Raw genomic sequence first — 23,790 nt, forward strand, 5'->3', positions numbered from 1 at the left:
TATAACCTATGTAATAGAGTCTCAGAAGAAAAGAATTGCCTACTGTTATAACAGATTGAAACTAGAACCCTTCAGGGGTCTATGGATATAACCTGACTCTGCTTCAGAGACCAAAATGAAGGTGAGAACCAACCAAAAATCCAAAATACGGGTTATTAAATTAAAATAGGCTCTCTCATATGCTATCTGTAGCCACAGCCACATATGAAACTAAGACTCCAACAGTACTTCAGAGACTTCAAAGCCAATCTACTGACTGTCCAAAAAAGAAGGTAATCTTTCTGATCTCCTAATATCCAACTCATAGAAAGGAAAACTGAGGCAGAGAATTTATGGATTCCAGGAAGAGGTTCTACTAGCAGAAGAGATAACTGGGCTAATCAAAACATAAGTAAAATTCAAACCCATTCCTAAGTGACTATCCACACACAACTCACTTCCAGGTGGAAGGAATCAGAATAAATCAGAAGACAGTGATTTAAATAGTTTATTTTTTTAAAAGGTGGTTATTTTAAAAAAAATTTTGCAATGCCACGGTTATAGGAGTGTATAGAGGTGACACATCGTTTCCTTAACCATGCGTTTTACCTTCCGCAGAAAGGTAAAAATATTTGTTAATCTCCTAGTTAATGGTATAAAACAGAGGTCAGCAAACTTTTTCTCCGAAGGGCCAGGTAGTAAATATTTTAGGCTTTAAAGGTCACATAAGGTCTCTGTCACATATTCTTTCTTTTACAACCCTTTAAAGATGTAAAATCCATTGTTAGCTTGCACCATACAAAAACAGACTGGGCAAAATTTGGTTGCTGGCAGTTGTTTGCCCACCCCTGGTATAAAATATCTACTTTCTGTCTTGACAGAGGAATTGCTGTCTTCAGGCTGCTTGACAGTCTACTGCCTGAAGTAGGGAAAGGCCTATTTACAACCGAATGTGGCTTGTGACAAAAGTAGACATGGAGGAGAGTTCCTACTCACTTTTGACTCTCCCAAGCAGTTTTTCCATTCACTCACTCATTCAATAAATTTGTTGCACCTACTATGTACACTCTTAAATATCTTTGTGTTAGCAGAGATTTCCAGTGTTTCTTCCTTAAAAGGGTTTCTCTAAACTTGTAATTATCAGGTCCTTATATGTTTTAGGGCAGATCAGGATTAAAATCTCTACTAGCACTCAAGAGGATTCATGATTATAAAAAATGAATCTAGCTAACAATGATATCCTTACACTCAATACTGACACATCCTTCTTAAAATCACAGCCCAGATGAGGAAAAATACATAACTATCTCTTATTAAAAGACACTTTGTTTCCTACCATAGGCTGAAACTTTTAAAAAATCTCAAATGTAGAACATCCACCAAATAACTTCTCATTTTTCAGTTTGTTGCCATGTAACATAAAGTCTGGATTCAGGTAGGGCTCTTCATCAGCTTCCTATTTCAGCCATAAAACAATACATTTAGGGGTGAATACTACTTCTGAAGCAATTGACAGTCCTACATTTCATCCCAGGGAAGGAGTGGTCATGATTCTGCTCCTTCAGGACAAAAACTGTCAGCTTTCTGAATATTCCTGCTCTTTATCCCAGGTGAGGGAAGACTTTTTAAAGTGGCCAAAAGGAGTACAGGACTTCAGTATTAAAATATAAAGGTTGCCCCCATTCCAGATCTTTGGTACAGACATCAACTACAATAATCTGTTTACCCACACCACAGAGACATGGCACATTTTGTAATTTGAAGTGTTTGTGATTTTCCTTTTGACCATGTAAACAAAAGGGGAGATGCCTTGGGAAACCACTTTTGCAATGTTTTCTCATTTCTCTTAAATACACAAGTGTACAACCAGTTCTCCCTTTGACCAAGTTCATGAGGAGAAAGAATAGAGTGGACCAAGGTTATCGCTTTCGCTCTCCTCTTTGAGTCCTTTTCTTTTCCTTTTCCTTGCGCTCCTGCTTGGCTAGCTTGTCCCTCTCCCTCTGCAGCTTGTCCTGTTCCTTCTTCCTTTGGGATTCATCCCGAAGAGAGTCTCGCTCCAGTTTTCGGGCATTGAGGACATCTTCCACGTTGGTGTTTCGAAACAGAGCTACAGGTGAGTTAAGGGATGAGGGTCCAGGTCACACAGGTCTCAACTACTGCTCTCTCCTCATTCTTGCTGTCGTCTCTCTACATGCTGAGTCTTCAATACTCTCTACCTATCCCTAGTCTTAAAAAAAAAAAAACACTTACGTTTATCTTTGGTCTAATGGGAAATCTTAAAACTACCATTAGTAAAAACTTAGAATAAAAATCTCATTCAGACTTATCTGAGTGTTAAATATTTCATGAAAATGAAATTTCATTCTAGAATAAGTACTTATATCATTCACTGATGGAATTATTGTATAGTATCCAGGCTAGTTTCAGTAACTAGAGTATTAAAGTAACTGGCAAAATTTTTATGTACTTGGCATTATTAAAATGCTTGAAAAGAGTTAAGTTGTTTAACCTAACTAAACTTTATCAGGTTGCCTTTTTCCCTAGACCACTAAAGCTTAAGTGAAAATCATGTTCTAAGGAAATAAGTTTAACCAGTTAGAAAATACCTAGCCAAAAACTTTACTCTTCATTTCTTACAACTTTAAAACATAACCTGTTACTACCAGACAAGCTCCTCTTTACTCTTAAAACATAATTTTTTTCTGCTTTAGTGCTTTAAAATGAGTAAGTCTCCATGAAAAAACCCCCCTTCTCAGATAATCCACCATGCTCGTCACGTTTAAGGTGGATTTCTAAATCCACCTTCTCTAGGAAGCTGCTCATAAGTGATTCTGTTGGTAGGGATTTTCCTCAGCACGTATGTTTCAATCTGTCCGTATTTTAACTTAAAGTCTTCAGTGTTTGTAGTCTCTTTCCACTGAATTATAAGGTCTTTGAGGACAAAGACCAAAACTGCAGTATTGTTCTATTTGCTTCCACATTGCTCGGAAACCCAGCGCTATACGCAAGGAATATAGATTCTCATTTTCCCTTAGAAATCCTTTCTCTAAACTAACCCCTTCACAGTTCATGTTAACATATTTTCTTTGGGGAAAATTCTTGCTAAATTGACTATTTAGTACTGTCCTAGGACTGGGGCTCACAATGCTGGCCTGACCTGTGTCCTTGGAGGTAAATGGAGGCCCCAGCAAGGACAGTAAAATAAAAACTGACCCACAAGAATATTCTATGGAGAAACACATGGGGATGGACACAGAGAAGGATACATTTCTCAGAACCAGTGCTCATCATGGTGGCACCTGAATCATCCTTCTCATCTGCTTCAGTGAGTGACGTTAAGGAAAGTCGGATGGAAAACAAAGGTAAGCACATCCCAACCCAACATCAGAAAATAGTGATTTGGGCTTCTCTGGTGGCGCAGTGGTTAAGAACCTGCCTGCCAATGCAGGGGACACGGCTTCAAGCCCTAGTCCAGGAAGATCCCACATGCCACGGAGCAACTAAGCCCATGCGCCACAACTACTGAGCCTGTGCTCTAGAGCCTGTGAGCCACAACTACTGAGCCCACATGCCACAACTACTGAAGCCTGCACACCTAGAGCCCGTGCTCTGCAACAAGAGAAGCCACTGCAATGAGAAGCCCGTGCACCACAATGAAGAGTAGCCCCCACTCACTGCAACTAGAGAAATCCCGTGCACAGCAACGAAGACCCAACGCAGCCAAAAATAAATAAATAAAAATTAAAAAAAAAAAAGAAAATAGTGACTAAGGTGATGGGTAGCAAAAGCACGCTGAATGGAAGGACTCTGTCAGGGATATGACGGTAGACCCAGGAGAGTCATCTCTGGAAGTCTCAACTTGGGGGAGATTGCTCAGAGCTTCTGTAAAATCCTTATCTGTCAGAGGCTGAAAAGAAACTGAAGCTGGTCTGGGTGGACTGCCACATTACCTGGGAGTCAGGGGATGGCAAGATAACCTCAAAAACAGTGGTTCTCAAAGTGTGGTTCCCAGAACTCCCCGAGAACTTGTGAGAAATACACATTCTTGGGCCCCACTCTGGATCTACTAAATCCAAAACTGGGGGGCATAAGGCCCAACAATCTGTTTTAACAAGTCCTCCAGGAGAACCACTGCTTGAAACATTCTTTTCTAGCCCAAGAAATGAGATTTTTGTAGTTGGAACCTCAGCTCTGCTAAACCTGGCAAGAAAAATCATGAGGGAAAACTAGAAGAGGAGTTGGCCCCAAAGAGCCTAAGAATTCTTTCCTAACCTAGTGACGTTTCTGGTACGATGTCCACTCCATTCAAGCAGGCTCAGTAAGCTAAGCATTCCCTAAACAAATTTCAAATTCACAGGGAACCAAATCTGCCCCTACCAGCAACACTTTCTTTTTACACAGTCCCCACTCAAATTCCAGGTTTATTCTGGTGCTGCTTTGGGGGGTTCAGTCTCACTTTGGGGGTTCAGTCTCACTTTTATTAATTATGTGGTCACTGGAATATTAAAAAAAAAAAAAAAGATTCAAATGAAACTGCTCCAAATTTGGGAATCCAAATTCAAATCCAGGTTCTAGTCCTGGTTTTGCTATTAATTCTCTGACTGTCTCTGATCACCCATTCATCTCTTAGTGCCTCAGTTTCCTTATCAACTGTGAAAAAATATAAAGATGGATTATACATGTAACACTGTACTTCATAGAAAGGTATTATACAAATACAAAGAATCATAAGTGTAAATCAACTATAAAGAATCATAGCTAGAGCATATTTTCTGAAAACACAATAACAGTGGTCCATTCAGGCATTATTTGTTTCACACTGAAGTTTTCAGGAACATATAGACTGTGTCTTAAAAAATGTAAGTCCAGTATCAACCATTCCAACATCATTCCTCACGCCCACCAAGGGCTATAGATCACTTGCCATTTTAGAGGAGAAAATTAAGCTATAGAGGGGGATTGGCAGCTTCCCAGAGCTCACTGTAAACCAGCAAAGGCTTTTGGCTCAAGCCTCAGGGAATGGCGCTGAGACTCCAGAAAGGATATTCCTCTTCGTCTGTCACGTCAGCATACTGTGCCAGGAGTGCAGCTTTCCTCTGCTTCTCCTCTTCCGACACCATCCTGGGCTTCACCACAATCTGCGCCTGCTTCTCAATGAGGGTGGCAATGGCCTGGACCTCATCTGGGAGGTGGTGGGAGGGAAGGGAGGGACAACAAGGTTGTATGTGAAAGGAAACACGCTCACCGAACCACTAGTCCATGCTGGCAGTGCTTGGAGTAAAGGCAAGGGCATCTGCTGACTACTTAGAGCTCTGGGGTGCAAAGGAGGTGCCTCGGGGGCCAATGAGAAAGGCAAGGAAAGGCCATGCAGGCCAGGCTTTAGGTCTCATGTCCGTCTTCAATCAGAGCAGCCCTGCTTTTACTTGTTTTATATATTGAAGTTCTGCTGCTTAAAAAAAAAAAAAAGGTTGAAAAGCACTGCATTAGAACCATAGACAATCAAGCCTCCAAACATGAAATTTTCTCTCTTCTCAACTCAGAAACCAAAGAAGGAACCTAGCACCAATTTAAGCTGGTCTATTTCATGTTGATAATTATGCTAGGTGAAATTCTTAGATTATTTTAAAATAAAATCATCTGTTAACTTCTCCATTCTCAAAGAAAGGAGGCAATGGTGTCAAGCAGTGGTTCTCATGCCTGGCTGCATATTGGAATCATCTGGGGGAGCTTTTAAAAAGATAGCAATGCCTGGGTCCCCACCCCGAAGATGTTTATATAATTGGTCCATGGTGCGGCCCAGGCACGGGCACTTTTATTTTTATTTATTTATTTTAAAAATTTATTTATTTTATTTTATTTTTGGCTGTGTTGGGGCTTCATTGCTGCGCGTGGGCTTTCTCTAGTTGCGGCGAGAGGGAGCTACTCTTCACTGTGGTGGGCGGGCTTCTCATTGCGGTGGCTTCTCTTGTTGCAGAGCACGGACTCTAGGCACATGGGCTCAGTAGCTGTGGCATGCAGGCTCAGTAGTTGTGGCGCATGGGCTTAGTTGCTCCGCGGCATGTGGGATCTTCCCGGACCAGGGATTGAACCCGTGTCCCCTGCATTGGCAGGCGATTCTTAACTACTGTGCCACCAGGGAAGTCTTGGCACTGGCACTTTTAAACATACAGCAAGCAATTCTAGTGTACAGCCACAACTGAGAACCAACATATAGATAGCTTAGAATAGATTCTATTCAAGTTTGGATTTATGATTTGAGCTTTCTGCAGCTGACTGGTCATCCTAATGGTAACATCTCTTTCATTTTAAAGGGTGGAGGGTTTAGCTGAATAAAGCAAAAGACCAATCATAATTTGCGTTAAGAAATGAGAATATGAAAAAGGTGGGAAAATATAGTTGACCCTATACCTGCAGAGCAAATCTACAAGGGGGAGTGGGAAGAGGAATGAAAACGAAAAAAGAAAAAACCACAATGAAGAGAGCCATGGTCAGCTGAAGCGGAAAAATGTAAAAGGAAAAAAGAAAACCAATGTTCAGTTAAAAAGTTAAAGTAAGCTGCTCTGTGTTTGCCAGTTTAACTTATTTTAGGGCAAATGAGCATCCACTGGAGAAAACTGAAAACTCTTTCTCTAACAGCTGTAGAGTAAAGGTTGTTGGAGATTGGACGTAAAAACTCCAACTCTACCTTCTTTTTTCACTTTGGTGACAACATTCTGAGTTTCCGACCATCGTTCCACAATCTCCTTGCAGATGTTAAGAAGGGAATCTTCTTCCTGGTTGGAAAAGTAGACCAATTAATTTCCTGAGAGCCCTCAACCTGAACAAAGTCTATGCAGAGGGCAGAGCTCCCCCTGCTGGTGATGAGAAGAAATCACAGGGAGGGTTTGGGAGCCACAGAATAGAGATTATGTTTCTCTTCTGAGGCTCCAAACACAGAGGTAATCCTGTGTGTGAGTCCCAGAAGCCACACCTGCTAGGTCAAGAGCACCCACCCCATCCTGCCAAGCTCCAAAGGAAAGGATTCTCACCAACTCAGGGCAGTCCTTCTCCTTTTGGGGCAAAAACCTGTTGCTTGAGTCAAAACTCTATGAAATCTTCCTTGGCCAATTTACTCAACTCAGAACACTCTCCAAAGTTTATCAACTTTCTTACTGGAACATATCCACGAGCTTGCTGATCCATAATAAACAGAAGTTAAGTGAGTAGACGGTCTCCTGTACAACCATCCCTCTGTCCATTTCTCATAAGCAGACATATTCTGCACACCAACCAATCTTCCTCCTTAGCATGGTATGACAAAAAGGATGTTGGCTTTGGTGTCAGACTTACTTAAATTCAAATCCCAGATCTATGAGCAAGTTTCTTAACTTTTCCAAGCTTCACATCTTCCCAGGATTTTAGAGAGGATGAATGTGTATAAAGGGCCTACAGTCCTAACCGCTGGTGGTCCAGCGGTTAGGACTCCGTGCTTTCACTGCCGTGGGCCAGGATTCAATCCCGGGTCAAGGAACTAAGATCCCACATGCTGTGCACCGCCAAAAAAAAAAAAGGCCTACACCACTGGGCAAAGAACAGGCATTGCAACAAATATGGCTATTTCCCTCCACCTTCATTATGGCTGCCTTCACCATCTTCATCTTCTACCCCTCAGGATGAGCTGTGAGTGTTCACATTTCCTAACGTGTCAGGCACTGTTCAAATACATAAGAACTCTCAGAGTTCTTAGAACAATCTCAAGAAGCACTCTCAATTTAGAGATGAGGAAACCAAGGCACAGAGGTTAAGTAACTTGCCCAAGGTGATACAAGTAATAAGTGGATTAAACAGGATTTGAACCCAAGCAGTCTGGCTTTGAGCCCACGTTCTCAACCACTATATTACACCATCTCTCAGAGAAAAGTAAGGAGAGGCAGAACACAGACTTACTGTGGATATCCTTATTTTGTACCCAACAAAGGATTCCATCCTCTACCCTGCATCCTTTTAGCATGCATGCCAGACATATTGAACTTCTTTGGTCCAGAGTTTCTGTCTTGCAAGGATCCCCAGCAGGAAAAGCGAAGGGAGAGGAAAAGAAAAAAGGGTAGGAAAAGGAATGGAGAGGCAAAAGAGAAAGGGCACTCTTGGAGGACGAGGTGGTTTATTCCCCCAATCTCCTCATCCAAACCAAAGAAGTTCATTCCTCCATTCGTTCATTTATTCATCCAGATGGTTCCTGCCATATTCAAGGCACTAAGATGAATGCTAAGAGATGAATGAGAAACAGTCACTAGCCTCATAACACTTACAATTTAGAAGGCTGGTATACAAACAGCTGCGATGAAATGTAATATCCTGTTTACTAAACTCATTGTGATAATCATTTCATGATGTATGTAAGTCAAATTGTTATACCGTACACCTTAAACTTATGTAGTGCTGTATGTCAATTATATCTCAATACAACTGGAAGAAAAAAATGTAACGTCCTACTTAATGCTATGACCCTACTTAAAATTGCTCACCCCTCCATTCCACTCCTGATCCTCTTACAATGCTCCTTTTTTCCTAGCACTAATCATTTTCTAACATACTATATAATTTACTGATTATGTCTCTCCTTACCGGAATATAACCCTTTGAGGGCAGGGATTTCTGTCTGTGTTGTTCCCTAAAGTACCCCAAGCACTTAGGGCAGTGCCTGGCAGAGAGTAATCCATCAATAAAAATCTGATTAATCAGTCTATAAAAATTTGATTAATCAGTCTATCAAATTAATCAGTCTATCAGCGTGGGACTTCCCTGGCAGTCCAGTGGTTAAGACTTTGTCTTCCAATGCAGGAGGTGCGGGTTAGATCCCTGGTGGGGGAGCTAAGATTCCACATGCCTCACGGCCAAAAAACCAAAACATAAAACAAAAGCAATATTGTAACAAATTCAATAAAAGACTTAAAAAAAAAAATCAATCAGCGCAAGTGCAATCAGAAGGAATAAAGGGAAGGATGACAGAAGTTTTTGTTTACTGTCATTTGCTCCCAATTATATATACTATTCTTGAATCTTACCTCAAATTGTTGCTGACAAACTTCTAAATTCCTAATATTGAATCTAGCCCAATATGGCGATTGATTTGGCTATGCCTTTTGTTTTTCCTAGAATGGGATTTGGTACAATAGTCGGGAGCTTTTATATGCAGCCCAGCTGACTGACAGACAATAAGCAGTGCTATGAGTGATGTGTTTGGTCTATACCATACTCATTGGCCTTGCTGCCCTGTAAAGTTGCTCCTCAGTTTTCATGGACAGGACCCCTGCCTCCCCATATCATTCCTGGCCAATTCTTCCCAAAGTCATTTTCTACATAGAAGGGGTTGGGAAAACTGTGAGAAAATTAAGCATGGTGTGTGAATTGGGCAGAGGGAGGGAAGCCACCTTAAAAATGAGTTTGTCTTCTGCAGTTTATGCAAACAAGAGGGAGATACAAAGAACCAAATCTGGTCTAGATAACTCTTCTACCAAGAGACTGTTAAGAGTCTAAGGCAAATTCATGCCTGCCTTTATCAGCAGACATACAGTTCTAAGTAATGATACAATGTAAAGAACAGGTCAAGGAGCTGGTACCAATGAGTACCCAAATTACTTCAACTTCTTTTTCATGGAATCTTTAGAAACTTCCCAGTGGGAAATCTTTTAAAAAGTAACTTAAATTGCTTGCCTCTTACTCTTTCCCTCTACGATCTGCAATGTAATGGTTCAAGAAAACAATTTATTCCACTGTGTTGTATTTCCACTGAACTTATGAGTTGCATCACAAGCTGTGTTAAGGCTTTCCCATTTATAGGTCAATCTCACCAGAGCAGGCTCTGGAACTAAAAGGGGGCCCTTGCCAGGAGGCCCTGGGACAGCTGCACTAGTGTTATGTTTTAACCACGTGATCAGTCAATGAACTGCACTTTCACCAAGTAAGTGTACGTAGAGATTAGGACAGGAGAAATGATCAGGTTGGAAAAGTGAACATCCTGGTGACTTACTACTTAAATACAGTTTAAAGCACACATTTCTGAATTCTTGAATCTGCTTCTAAAAGGCTAAGTATCAAGTTTATCTCTCTTCTTTAAAACTCTGATCTCTCTTACTCCCCAACCTACTCCCCCCAATGATTACTGCATTTCTAAATACAGTAAAGGATCAAGCACAAAATTTGTTTCCGTTCTGCCTAGGCGTGAAAAGACCTCTACCGCCTAAACTGACCTTTTTCGGACTCCTACCTCCAAAATAGGAAACCGAGAGGGTACCTCCTGCAGGCTTTTGTCAGGGGCACTGCCTCTTAAAGGGCACAGACATCTCAGAGCACTTAACTCCCCCCTCTGAACACTGTCAGCGGATGGGAATGAAATTGGTTGTTAGACGTTTATGATAAAACTCATTTAGACATTTCAACGCCTTTGGAAGAATACTCACCCAGCTCATCCACAGGCATCTGACAGGGCCTTGTCCTCAAGAAAAAGGGAAAGCCTTTCCTCTCTATGCACCTGCAACCTTCCGGCTCCCAAAACCCTGGATGGGGAGCAACTCCCTTCCCCCGAGGCCCAGGGCTCAGAAGAGTATTCCTCTCCCAGGTGAGACCACTAATCCTCTGGGACACCAAGTAGGGGAAAGGGGATACGAAGTACTGACAGGGGCCGGCAGAGAGGCTAAAGGAATGTGTCCGGGGTTCTCACCAGGAAAGCAGAGAGGATACCCTGCAGAGCGTCCAGCTTCTCCTCTTCCTCCTCCTCCTGAAGGACACCCAGGATGTAGGCACCGTAAACGGCTCGGTCCACTCCCAGCGCCTCCAACCGTCCGTCTAGCCACGATTCAAAGCCGCTGCCCCCTCCATCGCTCTCGCCAGAGGTAGCAGCGGCCACTGCGCTGGGCGCCGCCATCTTGGGGCCAGGGTCCTGCCAGCCCCCAGGGCGCCTACCGCAGCGCCTGACGGGCCGCGCCACGGGCTCACTGCGCGTGCTCAGAAACGAAATCCACGCCCCGGCGCGCGGGGCGTAGAATCTAGTCGACCCGTAGTGACCTGCCGGGGCGTTTTGTACCTTCTAAGTAGAGCGCATCTTGGCTTACGCACGGTCACGTGGTCTCTCAGGAATCCTGGCTGGTGAGGAGTCTTAACCGACTCTTTTTTTACAGTTGGGGAAGTTCGCAGGGGTTCAGTGACTTGGCCAAAGTCACGCGGCTAATAACTAAACGGGACTGGAACTCACCTTCGATTCTAGCGCCTCGACCGGCCTCACCAAGCCGCGCTTTCACGCCACTCGTGGGAAGCTAAGCCACCCACTCCCACACAGCTTTCAAGGAGGAAACAGCTGGCTCTGTCGGGAACGCCCACTGTGTCTATCAACTGCTACCACCTGCGCCTTTGTATGCTCCTCCCGTATGAAAACTCAAGCTCCAGAAAACCTTCCCTGATTCCCTGCAATCTGTGTTAAGACCACGCCAGTGTGCTGCGGTTGCTTCTCTGCATTTACATGCTGTGCTTAACGCGCTACCGGACACATAGTGGGTGCTCAATAAATGAACAGGCAACCTCGAGTCATTTCTTTCATTCACTCACTCAACACTTACACAGAAATAACTCTGAGGAGCCTTCTTTACCCATTGTCAAGCGTTATCTAAGACCTTCTGATACATTATCTCTTTAATCCTCCCAACAACCGTGTGAGGAGATGCTTTTATCGTCCACATAGTAAAGATAAGGAAAATGAAACACAGAGTCACACAGTTACAGGGAGCCTAACCAGAGGCAAGTGTTCCTGCACAGCCGGCGGAGCCTCAGATGGCTCTCAAAACACCAGGCTCTGGGCTGAAATGAATTACCCAAGAACCCGGGTTGGCTTTGCCTGAACTGCAGAGGAGACTGGCAGGTCACTGGCCTGACTTTTTCATTCACTAAATATTTATTGGCATTGCTGCTAGGCACTGAAATATAAAGATAAATGTCACAAAAGCTCTCCCTTCAAAGGGTCTTCAGTGGAAACAGACATGTTTAATCATGACAATACAGTGAGATAAGTGTTTCAATGTCTAATGGAGATTGCAGTAGGTTGCCTGGAAGAAGATTAGGTTAACATTGCCTGTTGGATTGGAGTTGGAAACTGGAGATGGGAGATCTGGGAAGGCTTCTGGTGGAGGTGATACTTTCACTTTTTTGAAGAACAAGTGAGAGTTCTTTAGGCAGAAAGACTAGAAGAGAAAGGGAGCAGGCCCAGATGCACGGCACTGTGTGGGCCCTCCAGAGAATCATGGATGGCTGAGCAGCAGAGTTCAGATAGAAGATTTTCAAGGGATGACAACAAAAGGAAAGGAAGGGTCTTATATACCTGGCAGAGCACCTCCTGAGAGAATCCTCTACCCTTATTATCGTTGGGATAATGTAAATGAATGAACATGGAACATTGTAAAGCTCAGTAGAAATACAGGATACTGTGACTATTAGCCCCATGGCTTCTGTGTGCTCCCTGAGTTAGAATGTGACAATAATGGAGTCAGAGGCCAGAGTCAGTCCCCAAAGACTTGCCCCTATTTCAGATACTCAGATGTACTTTCTAACCCAGTGGCTGTCTTGCAGGTGGGGTTTGTTGGTTAACAGACTTGGGAGCCATCATGACTCAAGGATCATAGTTGGAGGTCAGAGCCCCCACGATCAGAAAAGGAGCACAGGGGACTTCCCTGGTGACGCGGTGGATAAGACTCCAAGCTGCCAATGCAGGGGGCCGGGGTTCGATCCCTGGTCAGGGAACTAGATCCCACATGCATGCTGCAACTAAGACCAGGTGCAACCAAATAAATAAATATTAAAAAAAGAAAAAGGAACACAAAATTTTGTTCCTTTTTAAGTTTTCACTTTGAAATAATTACAGACTCACAGGGAGTTGCAAAAGTAGTACATAGAGACCTGTGCACCTTCACTCAGTTTCCCCCAATGGTAACATCTTACATAGCTATAGTATAATATCAAAATCAGGAAATCGATATTGGTACAGTGCACAAAGGCTTTTTGAAGACATCCTAGAAACTTCTTACAAAACTGAGTGAAGGTTCTACAGACCCTGCATTTTAAAAAATCCTCATTGGCTATTTTATTACAAAAGTTATAGCTTATAGTTCAAAAAACCAATTCATACCACTGGACAAATGACAGAAAGCTTACAGAAAAAATCAAGATGGCTTTTTACACTGTAAAACAAATAGTGTCATTTATAATTTTTAAAATATGCAAATTAAACTTGCAATGAGATAACATGTTTTCTTCTCAGATTTGAAAGTCTGATAATACTGTGTTAATCTGAGATTGGGTAACAGGCACTGGAAAATGTTTCTGCAGAAAGTAAATTGGTACAATCTTGTTGGAGGGCAATTTGAAAAGACCCAGCATTTATCCTTCTGGGAATTTATTATAATACATGCATGTATTATACATGCATGTACATGCATGTACATGCAGAATGACATATTTATAAGGATGTTCGTTGCAGTGATGCTAATTGTAGTGAAAAGACAGGAATAGTCTACATTCTATCTATAGGAGACTGACTCAAAAAAGCCACAGAAAAGACAGGAATAGTCTACATTCTATCTATAGGAGACTGACTCAAAAAAGCCACAGAAGGAAGTATTGTGCAGCCATAAAAGTGGAAGAAGCTCTTTATGTAGTGACATGTAACAAAATTCAAGATACATTATTAAAGAAAAAAGCGAGGCTCAGAACAGTATGTAATGTTTGCTACCATTTGTGTTTAAATAGTTGGAGGGATGGGGAGAAATACACACACATATCTGACCTGGCATGTGCATAAAATATCTCTGGAAAGATAGACAAGGGAATGTGAAGATGGTCGTCACTGAGGAGGAGAACTCAGGGAGACTAGTTTTAAAACATCTTGTTTTAAAAGTATGAGCTATTTGTTATATTAATTTACCTTGCATCTTTTAAAAATATTTATTTTACTTTTGGCTGCATTGGGTCTTTGTTGCTGCGTGCGGGCTTCCTCTAGTTGCGGCGAGTGGGGGCTACTCTGTTGCAGTGCGCGGGCTTCTCATTGCAGTGGCTCCTCTTGTTGCGGAGCATGGGCTCTAGGCCTGAGGGCTTCAGTAGTTGTGGCTCGCGAGTTCTAGAGTGCAGGCTTAGTAGTTGTGGCGCACGGGTTTAGCTGCTCCGCGGCATGTGGGATCTTCCCGTACCAGGGATTGAACCTGTGTCCCCTGCATTGGCAGGCGGATTCTTAACCACTGCGCCACCAGGGAAGCCCCATCTTTTTATTTTAAAGAAATAATGCCTCCAATCTCCTTTTCTTCCTTCCCTACCAAGAGGTAACCTCTATTCCTGAATTTGGTATTTGTCCTCCTCTTGAATGTTTTTAAACATAGTACATATTACTACATATGTAGTACATATTATAATGTATGTGTGTATGTGTCCATGTGTATGTATCCATAAACAATATATCACATTGTTTTGCATGTTAGACTTCTCATTCTGCAGTATGCTTTTTTCACTTAAGATCTTGAAAATATTTACCCATGTTGATACATGTAGCTCTTATCCATTCATTTAAAGCACTGCATAGTATTCCACTGCTTGAATATAGCCCAGCTGATCCATTCCTCCGCTGATGGATGTTCAGATTATTTCCCAATTCTTCAAACAGTGCTTCAAGTCACATTCTTTTTTATGTCTCCTTGCCCACCTGTGGAAAAGTTTCTCTAGGCCAGTGAGCGTCAAACATATTTTTGCCACATCCTCTTAGCAGTAAAAATATTTTTGCTGTGCACCCCTAAAATATGAATATGTATTTATTTATGAATTACATATGTGAACCACTATTCCAAATTAGTATGACCATCATAAGATATACAAAAAGATAACTGTAAAAAGGGCAATTGAAAAGAGAAGGAAATAATATATTACAAATATTTATTTATTTGTAGTACAAAAATCATTAGTGAGGGACTTCCCTGGTGGTCCAGTGGCTAAAACTCTGCGCTCCCAATACAGGGGGCCCGGGTTCGATCCCTGGTCAGGGAACTAGATCCCACACGCCGCAACTAAGACCCGGTGCAGCCAAATAATAAATATTTTTTTTAAAAAATCATTAGTGAAAATAGTGTGGCTGAATATGCTTCATTACTTTCCCACCTTATTATTTATTATTTTTTAAAAATTTTAATTGTGGTAAAATGCCCATAATATAAAATTTACCGTCTGAACCACTTTTATGAATTCAGTAGTGTTAAAGATTCATTACTGGCAAGAGTTTCTCTTGAACTTCAGTGATTTTTCTCACCCATTGACCAGCTGACTCTCTCATTGAACCTGAGAGTTTGTACTCACACTTGTGTGTGAGTCATTAGGATTATTTGTAATCTTAATCTTGCTTCTTTGGAGGAATCTTGTTAAGCCTCTTGTTCACTTTTGGGGGCTAGGAAAATCCAGATAGCATAATCTGTAATTCCATTTATCTGGGGATATGTAAACTGTGGAGAACAGTGAAAAACACGCCACCAAACCCTGAAAAGAAAACACAGACAACCCCTCCAAATGTGAAGCTCCCTTACCCTTTACCCAGATAACTCATTTGCTTTACTTCCTAACCCAGGATCTCTGACAAGAGCACAGGGAGGGCACCAGCATCAGTCTGTTTCCTAACGATTAGTAAAACTTACTTGTTTTTCTTTTGGATAAAAAAATATATTTAAATACTAATGCTTCCTTTTGGTACCTCTGTGATTATCTTGTGTCTGAGGGATGCACACCTCTCTTTGGAGACCAGCATATACCTAGAAACAGAATTGCTGAGTTGAAGGGCATAAACCTTGTGGATATCACCATATTGCTCTCCCAAGGGCTTGTCCCAGTTTGCATTCCCACCCTTGCCTTCACGTTTTTACTAAAACTTGCTTTTAATATACTTTAATTTTTGCCAAAGAGGTGTGAAAGAGCATCTAATTTAATTTGCATTACTAGTTTAATTTGCATTTAACTGCTAGTGAGTCTGAGCACTTTTAATACATTTATCAGCCATTAAAATTTCCTCATCTTTGATCAGTTTGATGTTTTGTGACAATCTAGAGGGGTGGGAGGGAGGCTCAAGAGGGAGGGGATATAGGGATGTATATATACATATAGCTGATATACTTTGTTTTTTTGTTTGTTTGTTAATTTTTATTTATTTGTTTATGCCTGTGTTGGGTCTTCATTGCTGCGCACAGGCTTTTTCTAGTTGCGGCGGGCGGGGGCTACTCTTCCTTGCGGTGCATGGGCTTCTCACTGCGGTGGCTTCTCTTGTTGTGGACTACGGGCTCTAGGCGCTCAGGCTTCAGTAGTTGTGGCCCACGGGCTCAGTAGTTGTGGCACACGGGCTTAGTTGCTCTGCGGCATGTGGGGTCTTCCCGGACCAGGGATCAAACCCGTGTCCCCCGCATTGGCAGGCGTATTCTTTTTTTTTTTTTTTTAATTTTATTTATTTATTTATTTTTGGCTGTGTTGGGTCTTCGTTTCTGTGTGAGGGCTTTCTCTAGTTGCGGCAAGTGGGGGCCACTCTTCATCGCGGTGCGCAGGCCTCTCACTATCGTGGCCTCTCCCGTTGCGGAGCACAGGCTCCAGACGCACAGGCTCAGCAATTGTGGCTCACGGGCTTAGTCGCTCCGCGGCATGTGGGATCTTCCCAGACCAGGGCTCGAACCCGTGTCCCCTGCATTGGCAGGCAGATTCTCAACCACTGCGCCACCAGGGAAGCCCAGCAGGCGTATTCTTAACCACTGCGCCACGAGGGAAGTCCCAGCTGATTTACATTGTTGTACAGCAGAAACTAACACAACATTGTAAAGCAGTTATACTCCAATAAAGATATAAAAAAAAAAAGAAAGTGAGCAAAAGACATGAAGATATTTTACCAAATAAGAAACACAAGTGGCATATAAGCACATAACAAGGTGTTCAACATCATTAGCCATAAAAGAAATGCAAATAAAAACCACTCTGAGTGAAAAAAGTCAAAAAAAAAATTTCCTCATCTTTGAATTGCCTGTTTATATCCCTTTTGGGTTTTTCTATTGGATCATTTGTCTTTGCCATGCTAATTTGTAGGAGTCTACTTTTTCTTTCCTTTTTTCTTTCTTTTCTTAATTTTTTCATTAATTTCATTAATTTTTCTTAATTTCATTAATTTCTATCCTTTATTATTTCTGACCATCTGTAATCTTTGGGTGTACTCTTCATTTTCTGACCTCTCAAGGTGAACACTTAGCTGATTCATTTTCAGTCTGTCTTATTTTCTAATATAGCACATACATTTAAGGTCATATATTTCTCTCTGGTTACTTAGCTGAATTTTACAACTTTTTAAAAGGAATCTCACAGCTTTTGATATATCGTTTTTCATTGTTGCAGTTCTAGATATATTACAATTTCCATTGTAATTGTTTTATTCTCCTATCATGAATTATTTAGAAATGTGGTTTTTTAAATTCCAGAGTAATGCATTTTGTTTTATCCTTTAACAAAAAAAAAAAAAAAAAAAACTTACCTTTTTGTTTTTGATTTCTAACTTCATCATATTGTGGTCATAGGATGTGTTCTGTATGGTGTCGATTTTTTGGTATCGGTTGATACTTTAGTAGCATAGTATGTCAATTTTTATAATGTTCCATGTGTACTTGAACATATTTTCTAATATTTATATATTAATGTTTGTTAGTTATATAATTGAATCTTTTATATGTTGCTAATGTCGTCTTATTTTTGTTTCAGCTATCATCTTTTTTGGAGAAAAGTATCTTAAAATGTCCAGTATATTTGTAGATTTTACAGTCTTCCCTTGTATTTCTGGCTTAAATATTTTGATGTTGTTAGAGTCATATAAGTACTAGGTTATTTCTTCCCTGGCATATTGTTTATCGTCAAGGAATGACACCTGTATTCCTAATAATCCTTTATCTCTTGAAATCTATCCTGTCAGATTTTAATATCACCGTATCAGTTTTCCATTTTGCCCTACACTGAGAGGCAGCAGAGAGCAATGTTAAGAGCATGGACTCTGAAGTCAGGCTGCTGGGGTTCAAATCCCAGCACTGACACCTTCTAGCTGTGTGACCTCAAGCAGGTTTTAACCTCAGTGTTCCCATGTATAAAATGGGCGCAGTTACTACCTACCTCAAAGGACTATTATGAGGATTAAACTAATTACTATTTTTAAAGCACTTTGAACATCATAGTAAGCACTCCATAGGTATTTGTAAAATAAATAATTAAATATATATGTGCAGCCCTTTTCTGTGTCATTATTTTATAGGTATTTGTCTGACAAACACCATATAGCTGCTAGATACTGTAATGCTGCAGTAGATACCTTTATTACATAAGTCATATCCCATATGTCTGAGTGTATCTCTAGAATAACTCCTAGAAATGGGATTACTGGGTGGAAAGATATGTGCATTTGTAATTTTCCTAGATAATGCCAAATTGCCTTACATAGGAGTCTGGTGCAACCCCAATGTAAGGCAATTTGGCACTATCTAGCAAAATTGATCTTTGCCAGGCTGTTAAGTGAAAAATGGTATTTCAGTATAGATGTAATTTGCATTTCTCTTATTTTAAGTGAGGTTGAGCATATTTGAATGTTCTTTGTATTTCCTTTTCTATGAATGTTCCCTTACCCATTTTCAATTCGGTGGTTGATCTTTCCTGGATCTATTTGTTCAAGTTTTTTAGATATTGGGAAATCAGTCCTTGTTCTATGATATAAGCTGATTTTTTTTTTCTAAGCACTTCCTCTCAGGAATCAAGAAAAACAATGAGAGAGAACAACTTGAACTATTATCTCAAAATATTTTTGCCAAGTGGTAAAAGCTACCTTCTTCTGTTCACAGACTTTGTGCTAAACACATCTTTAATCTTTAAAACCTCACTTCCTGGTAGATGATATTATCTTCACTTTACAAATGAAAAAAACTGAAGATCAGAGAGATTCATTTTTTTTTTTTCACTCATTCAACAAATATTCATTAAGAACCCACTAAATTCTTGGGGGCTTCCCTGGTGTCGCAGTGGTTAAGAATCTGCCTGCCAATGCAGGGGACACGGGTTCGAGCCCTGGTATGGGAAGATCCCACATGCCGCGGAGCAACTAAGCCCGTGCGCCACAACTACTGAGCCTGTGCTCTAGAGCTCGTGAGCCACAACTACTGAGTCCGTGTGCCACAACTACTGAAGCCCGCGCACCTAGAGCCCATGCTCCGCAACAAGAGAAGCCGCTGCAATGAGAAGCCTGTGCACCGCAGCAGAGTAGCCCCTGCTCGCTGCAGCTAGAGATATCCCACGCGCAGCGAAGAGGACCCAATGCAGCCAAAAATAAAATAAATAAATTATTTTAAAATTTAAAAAAAAGAACCTACTAAATTCTTTACTTAGGGGATATAGCAGTGAGTAAAACAGAAAAGGTCCTTGTTCTACGGACTTACATTCTAGGGGGAAATATAGACCACAAACAAGAAAGCAAATAAGATACTTTCTGATAGTGGTAAGTGCTGTGAAGAAAATAAACCCAAATGGTGTAACTGGCAAGGAATGGGGGTGCTACTGTTAGGTTGGGTGGTCTCAGAAGTCCTAGCTGGAAAAAAAAATGAGATTTGATCTGATGCCTAAAAGGAAAGTTCCATTTTCCTTTTGGAACTGTTAGTGCAAAGCCCCTAAGGCAGGAACGAGCTAGGCTTGTTCAAGACTCAGAGAGGTTTGGTCTGAGGAGCAAACTGGGAAAGCTGCTCGGAGTTTTTGAAAAGGAGGGTAATATGATGTGATTTTGTCAGTGAGGATAAGGTAGGTTCTGGTTTTAGGCCCTTATCCATTTTTTAAAATGGAGAATGCCAAACAGCTTTTTGGTTTATGTGTGTATTTGTTATCTATTGCTGTGTAACAAATCACCCCAAAATTTAATGACTTAAAACAACACTAATCATTTATTTTCTCTGGGTTTCTGCGGGCCTGCAGTTTGGGAGCAGCTTGGCTGGGATTTTATGACTTGGGATCTCTTGTGAGGTTGCAGTCATCTGAAAGCTAGACTAAGGCTGAAGGATCTGCTTGCCAGATGGCTCAATCACAGGATGGGTAAGTTGGGGCCGGCTATTAGCAGGAAGCCTCCCTTCCTCTCCACGCGAGCCTCTCCACAGGCATACTTGTGTGTCCTCATGTCATGGCTGCTGGCTTCCCCTATATCAGGTGATCTAAGAAACAGCACTACAGATACTGAAATGTCTTTTATGACCTAGCCTCAGAAGCCACACATTATTATTTCCTCAATACTCTATTAGTACATAGCCCTGTTGGATGTGGGCATGCTATCAGGAGTTGAGGATAGTCAATGCAGGCCATCTTGGAGACCAGCCACCACAATGTGGGTATCTTTAAATTTATACTAATAAATATATTTTATGTATTTGTGTGTGTATATATATTCTTATAAAATCATATTTGATATTTACCATCTTAGGAATTAAACCAAAGTTTTAAAATACTAGTTTGTTCATTTAAAAATAAGCCCTCTGAGATGGGATAGGGAGGGTGGGAGGGAGGCTCAAGAGGGAGGGGATATACATATAGCTGATTCACTTTGTTGTACAGCAGAAACTAACACAATATTGTAAAGCAATTATACTCCAATAAAGATGTGAAAAAAAATAAAAATTAAAAATAGGGACTTCCGTGGTGGCACAGTGGTTAAGAATCCGCCTGCCAATGCAGGGGACACGGGTTCGAGTCCTGGTCCAGGATGATCCCACATGCCGCGGAGCTACTAAGCCCATGTGCCACAACTACTGAACCTGCGCTCCAGAGCCCTCGAGCCACAACTACTGAGCCTGCGTGCCACAACTACTGAAGCCCGCATGCCTAGAGCCCATGCTCTGCAACAAGAGAAGCCACTGCAATGAGAAGGCCGCGCACCACTACGAAGAGTAGCCCCCACTCGCCGCAACTAGAGAAAGCCCACGCGCAGCAACGAAGAACAAATGCAGCTAAAAATATAAATAAATAAATAAATTTTTAAAAATAAAAATAAGCCGGGTCTGAGTGGAGCGAGTGAGCTGAGTGGTTGTGTAGTCGAGTCCCGGAGACCGGTAGCGCTTGCAGCATGTCTGACCAGCTGACTGAAGAGCAGATTGCAGAATTCAAAGAAGCTTTTTCACTATTTGACAAGGATGGTGATGGAACTATAACAACAAAGGAGTTGGGAACTGTAATGAGGTCTCTTGGGCAGAATCCCACAGAAGTAGAGTTACAGGACATGATTAATGAGGTGGATGCTGATGGTAACAGCACAATTGACTTCCCGGAATTTCTGACAATGATGGCAAGAAAAATGAAAGACACAGACAGTGAAGAAGAAATTAGAGAAGCATTCCGTGTGTTTGATGAGGATGGTAATGGCAGCAGAGCTCCGCCATGTGATGACAAACCTTGGAGAGAAGTTAACAGATGAAGAGGTTGATGAAATGATCAGGGAAGCAGATATTGATGGTGATGGTCAAGTAAACTATGAAGAGTTTTTACAAATGATGACAGCAAACTGAAGACATTGTACAGAATGTGTTAAATATGTTAAATTTCTTGTACAAAATTGTTTATTTGCCTTTTCTTTGTTTGTAACTTATCTGTAAAAGGTTTCCCCCTATTGTCAAAAAAAATATGCGTGTATAGTAATTAGGACTTCATTCCTCCATGTTTTCTTCCCTTATCTTACTGTCATTGTCCTGAAACCTTATTTTAGAAAAATTGATCAAATAACATGTTGCATGTGGCTTACTCTGAATATATCTAATAAGCCCTTCTGCACATCTAAACTTAGATGGAGTTGGTCAAATGAGGGAACATCTGGGTTATGCCTTTTTTTTTTAAGTAGTTTTCTTTAGGAACTGTCAGCATGTTGTTGTTGAAGTGTGGAGTTGTAACTCTGCGTGGACTATGGACAGTCAACAATACGTACTTAAAAGTTGCACTATTGCAAAACGGGTGTTTTATCCAGGTACTCGTACACTATTTTTTTGTACTGCTGGTCCTGTACCAGAAACATTTTCTTTTATTGTTACTTGCTTTTTAAACTTTGTTTTAGCCACTTAAAGAAAATCTGCTTATGGCACAATTTGCCTCAAATCCATTCCAAGTTGTATATTTGTTTTCCAATAAAAAAAATTACAATTTAAAAAATAAATAAATAAATAAAAATAAGCCCTCTGAGGGACTTCCCTGGTAGCACAGTGGTTAAGAATCTGCCTGCCAGTGCAGGGGACACGGGTTCGATCCCTGGTCCAGGAAGATCCCACATGCCACAGAGCAACTAAGCCCATGCGCCACAACTGTTGGTCCTGTGTGCCACAGCTACTGAAGCCCGCACGCCTAGAGCCCATGCTCCACAACAAGAGAAGCCACCGCAATGAGAAGCCCGCGCGGAGCAATGAAGACCCAACAGAGCCAAAAATAAATAAATAAATATTTAAATAAATAAATAAATAAAAATAAGCCCTCTGTGTGTTAACATAAATGATGTATTTTTAATGGAAATAGAATTAGAAGAGTGGCATTATTGTACATTTCTGCAAATCTCTTTAATACCTGATTTAACAGAAGAGTGTTGGATTCTCATTTTTGCCTCTGCATACTCCACTGAACATTCATGAGAGAAAGAGAGCAAAAATGGGTAATGAGCATTCGGTGCCCTGAGAGTGAAGCTACAGGAGTGGACCTTTCTTGGGATAACCAAACCTACGCCAAGAGAACGGGCTGGAAACAGGTTCTGTGGTGTTCTTGGTCACCCATTTATGGAATTTCAGAAGGGCAGTGGAGATTACTGCCAGGCTCAGCATGACCTCTGTGCAGACAAGTGAACTGTAGAAATTCATTACTACTCCACCAAGAAGCCCCCATAAAAGTGGTTAACCTGGACACAGAAGTGTTGAACTGAAATCCTCAGAGCGTTGTACTTCCTTTCTACTGCCTCAGTATTACTGGATTGAAGAATTGCTGCTTCTTGTTAGGAGGTTCATTTCATTTCCCATTACTCCCAACTTCATACTCAAAAGCACTGAGAATTTCAAGTGGAGTGTATTGAAGTAGACTCAGTTTCTTTGCATCATTTCTGTATTCAGTTTTTAAAATTCTTTCATAACCCTATTGAGTGTTTTTTAACTAAATTAACATGGCTCAAATGATCCACGCAGCTCCTGTGGAAGTCACTTACAAGAACATGAGATTTCTTATTACACACAATCCAACAAATGTGACCTTAAACAAATTTATAGAGGACCTTAAGAAGCATGGAATTACCACAATAGTAAGAGTATGTGAAGCAACTTATGACATTACTGTCGTGGAGAAAGAAGGCATCCATGTTCTCGACTGGCCTTTTGATGATGGCACACCACCATCTAACCAGATTGTTGATGATTGGTTAAGTCTTGTGAAAATTAAGTTCCATGAAGACCCTGGTTGTTGTATTGCCGTTCATTGTGTTGCAGGCCTTGGGAGAGCTCCAGTGCTTGTTGCCCTAGCATTAATTGAAGGTGGAATGAAATGTGAAGATGCAGTACAGTTCATAAGACAAAAGCGGCTTGGAGCTTTGAAGAGCAAGCAACTTTTGTATTTGGAGAAGTATCGTCCTAAAATGTGGCTGTGCTTCAAAGACTCCAGTGGTCATAGAAACAACTGTTGCCTTCAGTAAAACTGGGGTGCCTGATGCCATTGCTTGGAAGTGGAAACTAGACGGGATGGAATTTGTCATACGTGTTAGCCAGCACG

General features: G+C 41.3%; 2 protein-coding genes and 1 pseudogene across 3 annotated transcripts; 2 read left to right on the forward strand and 1 right to left on the reverse strand.

Moving 5' to 3' along the window:
- Positions 1 to 473: 473 nt before the first annotated feature.
- CCDC43 (coiled-coil domain containing 43) lies at positions 474 to 11,165 on the reverse strand. The gene is made up of 5 exons (XM_059907592.1): positions 10,679 to 11,165; positions 6,665 to 6,752; positions 5,026 to 5,161; positions 3,246 to 3,304; positions 474 to 2,086 (listed from the first exon to the last, which is right to left on the reverse strand). The coding sequence occupies exons 1-5, from the start codon at positions 10,880 to 10,882 to the stop codon at positions 1,899 to 1,901; spliced, it is 675 nt and encodes a 224-aa protein (XP_059763575.1). The 5' UTR covers positions 10,883 to 11,165; the 3' UTR covers positions 474 to 1,898.
- A 9,908-nt stretch (positions 11,166 to 21,073) lies between these two features.
- LOC132354666 (calmodulin-1-like) lies at positions 21,074 to 21,593 on the forward strand (annotated as a pseudogene).
- A 1,598-nt stretch (positions 21,594 to 23,191) lies between these two features.
- On the forward strand, positions 23,192 to 23,713 carry LOC132355258 (protein tyrosine phosphatase type IVA 1-like). Of its 2 annotated transcripts, none has more exons than XM_059907506.1 (2): positions 23,192 to 23,527; positions 23,585 to 23,713. In XM_059907506.1, exons 1-2 carry the CDS (start codon positions 23,192 to 23,194, stop codon positions 23,711 to 23,713), a joined length of 465 nt encoding a protein of 154 aa, XP_059763489.1. The 2 variants fall into 2 exon arrangements, with proteins under 2 accessions (XP_059763489.1, XP_059763490.1); XM_059907507.1 differs by having other exon boundaries at positions 23,201 to 23,296; positions 23,390 to 23,713.
- Positions 23,714 to 23,790: the final 77 nt, after the last annotated feature.

Source organism: Balaenoptera ricei, chromosome 20 (assembly GCF_028023285.1).
Source record: "Balaenoptera ricei isolate mBalRic1 chromosome 20, mBalRic1.hap2, whole genome shotgun sequence".
Lineage (NCBI taxonomy): Eukaryota > Metazoa > Chordata > Mammalia > Artiodactyla > Balaenopteridae > Balaenoptera > Balaenoptera ricei.